The sequence below is a fragment of the Alexandromys fortis genome, unplaced genomic scaffold (assembly GCF_014885135.2).
Source record: "Alexandromys fortis isolate MF-2015 unplaced genomic scaffold, M_Fortis_MF-2015_v1.1 scaffold_408, whole genome shotgun sequence".
Taxonomy (NCBI): domain Eukaryota; kingdom Metazoa; phylum Chordata; class Mammalia; order Rodentia; family Cricetidae; genus Alexandromys; species Alexandromys fortis.
Window position 1 is genome coordinate 187360 of NW_026068283.1, and position 7891 is coordinate 195250.

A 7891-nucleotide genomic window follows, 5' to 3' on the forward strand; every position below is an offset into this window, starting at 1 on the left:
GTGTGTGTGTGTGTGTTGTGGTGGGTGCACATGCCCATGGCTCTCATGTGGAGACCTCCCACTAGATGGGACCTGGGGATTAAACTCACGTCCCCTTTCTGGCTTCCTCTCAACAGCATATAGAGCCACAAGCTTCTTGACTACAGATGTGTAAGAAGTTCAAAAGTGTTTGTGGAGACAGCAGGAAACGCTCTGTCCTGCTAATCACTGTACTAAAGAAAAGAAAGTTGAGGTTGATACCAGAAAGAGGAAGTAGATAGAAACCAATGTCTCTGAGACTTTAGGTTATGTCAATCAACCGAATTGGAAAACTCCCTTTGGTGTCTTGACACTATTGAGGACATATGGACAGAAACAGGCTTTTCCGATGGCATGGCGTCCCAGATGGAAAGGTAGACAGCCTTTGGTTCTGACATTAGGTAGTAACTTCCAAGAAATCAAAAGGGGGACGGAAAAGTCCCAGGTAGACCTGCGCATACCTGAGTGTGGTGATGCACACCTTTAATCCCCACACTCCAGAGGTATTTGCAGTGGATCACAGACACTGAGGGAAAGATGAGTGAAGGATTCCTACCTATAATACCAGCACTCAGGAGGCTGAGGGAGTTTGATGCTAATAGAGAACCACAGTATCCCAAAACAAACAAGAAACGGCAACTTATAACTCCATGTTATAAGATAGGAGAAAAATCAATACATAGGCATAGGTGCAAGTCTGTAACTCCTACCCTAGGGGGAACTGGGGCAAGAAGATCATGAGTTAAATGAAGGCCAGCCTGGGATACATAAGTTTCAGCCCAGCATAGGCTGCATAGCAAGACTGTCTCAAAACATTAAATTTTTGTGTGTACATACCTACATTTTTAAAAGAGGGGTTAGTTTATTTACTTGATGTGCACTGGTGTTTTTGCCTGTGTGTGTGTAAGAGGATGTCAGATCTTGGAGTCAGACAGTGTGAGCTGCCGTGTGGATGCTAAACCCAGCACTCTGGAAGAACAGTTAGTGTTCTTAACCCCTGAGCCATCTCTCCAGTCCCCATAAATTAGTTTTGATATGAAATTCAGCTGGAGCCCTCATAGATCCCTGAAGTAGTAGAACTTTGTAGGTGTTCTCTCTACCTGTGCCCGGCTGGATTGCACTATTTGTTTTTTCTGAGGGGGTCCCTGAAGGTGTCATAGAGGGAAGCGAACCCCTCGAAGAGAGAGGAATGAAAACTTGGTGCAGACTGACTTCATCAACATGGATCAGATTTGGGGAAGTCTAATAACAGGTGGTTTATTCCCAATGTATTTAAGTCCAGTATAATTTGGGGGGAAAGCTCCCTGCTGTGAATCAATCCCCGCTGCACAAGGAAGTGTGATTACTTCGCAACAACTCAGGATCTGAGCCGTTTCTTCCAAGAAGAAGGGCTCTGGAGATACACTACTTGTCCTAGCTTAAGGGGCTAAGGATCTGGCCTGGTCTCAGTCACACAGACAACACAGAGGTCATCTGAGCTATTAGCCACCGCTGGTCCTGGTTGTGGGAGCTTGGGGGAGCCTCTGGCTATTAGGGTCATTTAGGTTACTAACCTCCTCTGGTCCTAGTTATAGGAGCTGGATATGGCCTGACCCAACAGAGAGCACAACTCACCAAGCTGTTAATCACTTCCAGTTCCCAGCTTTCTGGAAGGAAGAACAGGTTTTCATCTTTCCCATTGGAAAGACAATCCTGTGTGTTCAACATTCCTGGTTTCTCTGGAGATCTATGGGCTCAGGAACCTTTGTGCTGTGCTCCCAATATTTTTCCTCTTCGCCACCCTCACATAATACTCAGTTTGTAGACTTGAGAAACAATTATTTTTTATTGAGACAGAATACCGTGTAGCCCAGACTGGCCTCAGACTTACTATACAGCCAAGGCTGACCTCGAACTCTTGATCTTCCTGCTCCCACCTCCCAAGTGGTGCTGAGATTCCATGAGCCATTAAGCCTGGCTTAGTCTCTCTCTCTCTCTCTCTCTCTCTCTCTCTCTCTCTCTCTCTCTATCTCTCTCTCCCCCACCTCTCAATAGGAAGTCTGCCCTACCCCCTCCCCACTTTTTTTTAAAAGAGTGTTTTTCTTCCTCCAAGGCATGACTCCTGGGATTTAATTTGGGGATGTTTATATACATGCCTACCTCAGGTGCCAATCGGGGTTGAAGGGTCTCACCCCAACCCTCCCTTCAGGAAGGGAGAGTTGACATTTGTTGAACAGTCACAGCTTTTTAGGGACACATGCAGAACAACAGAGTCCTTAGTGGAGCCCACAGGTAGCCCACGTCTCAGCCTTGGCTTCTGAACTGTCTTCAACATCAAGTCTCTGGTGATGGCACAATGGTGACCCTTGTTCCCAGCTAGGGTCTTCAGGACAGGTTCTTCCGGGGTCAGCTCCCGTTTTGGCAAGACTAGCAAAAACGGTCTCAAAAGCTTGCCATCAAGGAGCTTCTCTTCAGGCAATGGCTAGCAAGCACCTGTCCCCTCTGTGGTCTCCGTGGCAACAGTCACATGCACCGTTGTGGATTTGGCTCCCTCTGAGGGGCTGGTCCTGCTGGCCTCCCAGTTGCTAAAAGTCTTTTACAAGTCTCTGGGACCCTTCTCAATCAGAAGCTGCTCTCCTTTACTCAAGCAATACCCCCCCCACACACACACACACTTCCATGTCCTTTACTCAAGCCATACCAACATACACACACACACACACACTTCCGTGTTCCTTGCACAGTCTCAAATGTTACCTACAATTCTTTAAATACAGAATTAGAGCCATGAGGGTAAGACTAAAAATCATTAACGGTGTGTCCTGTAGCTGGCCCATTTCAGATGCTGGAGAAATTTTTGTTGGTTGAATAAATAAAGTGTCCCACAATCAACCGTCTACGATCCCTTAACTTTAAACTTAAATGAAAAATTCTCTCCCTTAGACGTATCCAAGTACTCCCATTATTATTCCAGAGTGTCACAGACACTTCTGTTGGGATTTTCCACCTTCTTTATTCCAAGATCTAAGTGCCATTCCAGGATACCGTAGGTATAAAATAGACACGTGCGGAGTAAACAAAACAGGAAGAGATGACCCACATCAACCGGATGTTAGCCACACACACACACTCAGCTGCAGTCCACAAGTGAGCTCAGATGAAAGTACCAGGCTCACGCTGAAGCCTTAGCTCATTAACAGAGAGTTTGCCTAGAATCGCCTAGTGAGGCGCTGGGTACATGGTTTCCTGATAGAGCACATGAGTAGTATGCTCAAATGCAACTCTCAGCAATGACCAAAATAAATAAGTTTTCTTTGCAGAGTCAAATGCCATGCAAAACACTCAGGTGACGCTCATTCTGGCTCAAAAGTCGCCACTCACCGGTCCAGCACCTCCTAGCCACACTCACTCCCAAGTGCCAAAATGCTATGTGCCCCCCACGGTCATCCCGTTCCCACTGGGATGACTCCCGCCCCCCTGCCACACACATCCCCCGTCCGCAGTCATCCAGCATCACCTCACGGCTTCTGATCAGAAGCCTGCTGTCGGCGCCGACTTTTCCTGCTTTTCTTCTTGCCTTTCTTGCCCTCTTCAGCCTTGCTCTCCTTCTCTGGGTCCTTGAGAGGGGGCATCTCATCCGCCTTGGGGGTGGCCCCCTTGTCTGCGTTCTCCCTCTGCAGAGACAGATTGCACTCCCTGGAAGGTAGCTCTCCGGGAACTACTGTGGTGGGACACAGCTCGCGACTGAGGATGCGGGCCACATCCTCTACCGTCCTGCCCTCTCTCCGCAGGAACAAATTGAGCTTGGTCAGGAATTCGATGTCTTGCCACTTGGGCATGTAGACCACTCTCCACATACCGCCCTTGCCCTTGATCTGCCTGGGCACCACGTCGTAATTGAGGTCCTCTGCCAACCTGATGATAGCTGCCTTGGACCTATCCTCCTCCAGATAGGCCTTCCCAGCCACTTCGAACTTGCCCAGCGGTTTGAGCGGAGTCCGTATGATGTCTTCAAATTCTTGGTGGCTACAGTCCTCTGGGATCCCCAGGATCATCAAGGACTTGTAACTGTCCACCTCCAAGGCCTTGCACCCATGTTCTAACAATGCAATGTCCTGGACTCCAAATACCATCTTGCCCAGCTCCTTGAGGCATCTGTATGCGCGCTGCTGCGCGGTGGAGCTGCCTCGAGAACCCACAGAAGGATCCAGGGTGCCGAGAGATCGTTCTGAGGGTGATGAGAAAACCAGGCCTCACGGGTGAGGCTACTAATAGAACCAATTGGTCCTACTCAGTCAAAGGGAACCCAGCCTTCTGCAGCCTGCCCCCTCTGAGCTCACCCCTGGAAGTTCCTAGCTACTCACATGGACCACAGAACTGGAGCTGGGTGGTCGTGGCTCCCAGGTCCTGGGCAAGGCCTCTCCAAGGAGTTTGATGATGCAGATTCCCCTGAAATGCTGGGGGCCTTGACAACCGCTGGTCCTCCCTGCTGCTACCACCCTAATTGAGTGCCGTAGGTAGCGACTTGGCAGGTTGGAGTAGGTCGCCTCTCACGGCTGGCCCAGAGGTCGCTCTCATGTGCACTGTGACAGAGTTAAAGACCAGGATGTGATGGTGGCGGCTGCACTTGCTCCGGTAGTGACGTCATAGCTTCCGTGTGCGCTGCGGTTTTGCAGTCTCCTTGGCAACCGCTAGAGCATCGCCTCTGCCATTGGAGGGCGGGTCCAGCTGCATTGAAATCAGAGACCTAGGCATAGAAAAGTCGAGATATGAGACACGAAGCGAAGGGTCAGCTCCTCGCTTTCTTTCTCGGGCAGGGCGTGGGCAGGCGGACACGGAAAATAACAAAGTAAGCCTTCAACTTCGTTTAGGTTCAGAAAGGTAGGAAATAGTAAAAGAATAACGACAGAACTGATAAGGGCACAGGAGCCAGATTGAAGGGTACCCACCAGCCAACTCAGAGTTTTGAGTATCACTAAGAGGCTCCTTTCTTTTTCTCTGATTCTCTCTGTCTTTCTCTGTCTCTACCCCCACCTCTAGACGTGATCTCATGTTTCCCAGGTTGATCTTGAATTTGCTATGTAAACAAAATGTTGAACTTCTGATCCTCCTGCCTCCACTTCTTAAGATCCGGGCTAGCTACTACATGTCTGCACCATCGCGCCTGATTTATTCAGCGCTGGGGATGGGACCTAGGGTCCCTGGCTTTCAGGCAAGCATTCTAACAACCGAGATATACCCCAGGCTGAGCATTAATGTTAAAAGCAACAGACTGTAACACTGCTACTTCCTGAATCCGTCTAAATATACACATGTAGAAAGTTATTTTCAAAAATCTTTCCTTTTTTATTATGTATTTGTGTTTGTGTGTTCTGCCTGTGTGTCTGCCTGTGTATCATGTGTGTCTGGTGCCATGGAGCTCAGAATAGGACATCTGATTCCCTAGAACTGGAAATACAGTTTGAAGCCAGTCCTCCTGAAGACTTCCAACTTAACTCAGAACCTTTGGAAAAACAGGAAGTGGGCCCGGAGTGGTGGCTCAGTGGTTAAAAGCACTGGCGGCTCTTGCAGAGGACCTAAGTTGGGTTCCCAGCAACCACATGGCAGTGCACAACTACCTGTAGCCAAGACTGGTGGCGTACACATTTATTCCTAGCGTTTAGGAGGAAGAGGAAGGCTGCTCTCTGAGTTCAAACCCAGCCTGGTCTACATAGCCTGATCTACATAGCAAGTTCCAGCCCAGCCAAGACTACATAGTGAGATTGGCGTTAAAGAAACAAATATTAAAAAACTAATTACTGCCAGGCAGTGGTGGCGCACGCCTTTAATCCCAGCACTCAAGAGGCAGAGACAGGCGGATCTCTGTGAGTTCGAGACCAGCCTGGGCTACAAGAGCTAGTTCCAGGACAGGCTCCAAAGCTACAGAGAAACCCTGTCTCGAAAAACCAAAAAAAAAAAAAAAAACAAAACAAAAGCTAACTACTCATAACTACAGTTTCAGAGATATAATGCACTCTGTGTTTCCCTTAAGCACCCACACTTAAAAATAAATCTTAAAATATTTTAAACATAATTGTTCTGTATATAAATAGCTTATGCAATATGGAAGCAACTGTGGCTCCAGTCCTGAGGACACACTTCCTCTCTCGAATTCCTAAGACACTGAGCTGGGGCAGAGCTCAACAACAGAGCATTTGCTTTGTACCTTCCAGGCCTGGCTTCCATCACATCGTTGCCAGTCTTACAGAAGGAGCGTGGGAAGGGACTGCAGAGATAGCCTAACAGTTAAGAACTGCAGAGGACACGGGTTCAGTTCCCAGCATCCACATGGCAGCTCATAGCCATCTATAATCACATTTAAAAGAAGAGGGATGCGGGGAGAGAAATCGCCTTCGACTCTTCCCTGTAAGATTTATTTATTTATTTATTTATTTATTTATTTATTTATTGAATTTTCAAGACAGGGTTTCTCTGTAGCTTTTTGGTTCCTGTCCTGGCACTAGCTCTTGTGGACCAGGCTGGCCTCGAACTCACAGATATCCACCTGCCTCTGACTCCCGAGTGCTGGGATTAAAGGCATGCGACACCACCGCCCGGCTAAGCTTTATTTTTTATATGTATGTGTGTGCCACATGTGTGCAGGTCCCCTAGGAGGCCAGAAGGGGTGTCAGATCCCCTGAAGCTGGAGTTACAGGGGCTTGTGAGCTGCACGACCTGAATACTGGGAACGGAACTTGGGTTCTCAGCAGGAGCAGGAATTGTTAACCCGTATGCCACTTCTCCGGCCCCACTCCACTTCATCTCTGTGCATAGATAACATTGTACACTGTAACCCAGAGATGCATTGCCCCTCAAAAGTGAAGTAAAAATGCTGACCCGTAATATTTGCTATTGGGTTTATGCGTCTTTGGCACTCCGCTGCATGGCTCCGGTTTTATTAGACACATTCCAAATCGAGAGCGCGGCAACAGAATGGCTCGTTTGTTTGACAGAGCAGTGTTTACGGAGAAGTTACCTTTCGCCGGGCTGCGGGTGACGTGCTGAGCATACATGAGTGTCCAGATGGGACAAACTATGCATTTAGGAGCCCAGATCGTGGTTATGGCGGGCTTGCTCTGTCTGTTTACAGTGGGGGGAGACTGGAGCATTTGGCGGAGAGAGATGAGGCCCCGGTGTGGCAGGTGAGTAGAATACACTGGTTGGGCTCAGTGAGTCTGGAACACATTTTGCTGACGTTCAGGGGGCGGTACTGGCTTCATTGCAGCTACGCGGGAGAAGTTAGCGCTTGGGACATTATTCTTTTTCTTTCTAGTAGTCGATGTGTCCGCTGTCTTTCCAGGCATACAATCCTCTCTCCTCTCCGCATCACAGACACGCCTCCTCCCTGCCAGTGCTTACTGTTCTTTCTCAGGTCTAACTATGAGCCAGGCTTCTCCAATCTCTCACAATTTGATCCAAGGTTGGGATCTCTGTCCCTCCTGGAAGCACACAGCCTTCTACATCCACACCATGATTACAGCCAAAGGTGCTGTGTTGGTCCAGGTTATGTTGCTATATTACAGCTGATTGTTTACAGAGGAAAGAGGTTTTGCTGCTGTCCTTTAATACAAAGCCTCACTGTGTAGCCCAAGTTAGCCTGGAACTTGAGGTATGATTGAGGTAACCTAGAGAAAACAGGAATTGCAGGCACATACCTTCACACTTAGTAGGAAAGGGTTTTTTGGGTGCATGGGGTTTGTAATATGGCTCAGTGGTAGAACACTTGCCTAGACTCCCCCAGTGAGGGGATGAAGGTGTGGTTCAGTGTTTAGAGCACCTGCCTAGAATCCCCCAGTGAGGGTCCAGGATGTGGCTCAATGATAGAGCATTTACCTAGTTTGCGGAAGGCCCTGAG

At 48.5% G+C, this 7891-nt stretch overlaps 1 protein-coding gene across 1 annotated transcript; it reads right to left on the reverse strand.

Moving 5' to 3' along the window:
- Positions 1–3482: 3482 nt before the first annotated feature.
- Pnma8c (PNMA family member 8C) lies at positions 3483–4613 on the reverse strand. The gene has a single exon (XM_050132198.1). The coding sequence runs from the start codon at positions 4128–4130 to the stop codon at positions 3516–3518; it is 615 nt and encodes a 204-aa protein (XP_049988155.1). The 5' UTR covers positions 4131–4613; the 3' UTR covers positions 3483–3515.
- Positions 4614–7891: the final 3278 nt, after the last annotated feature.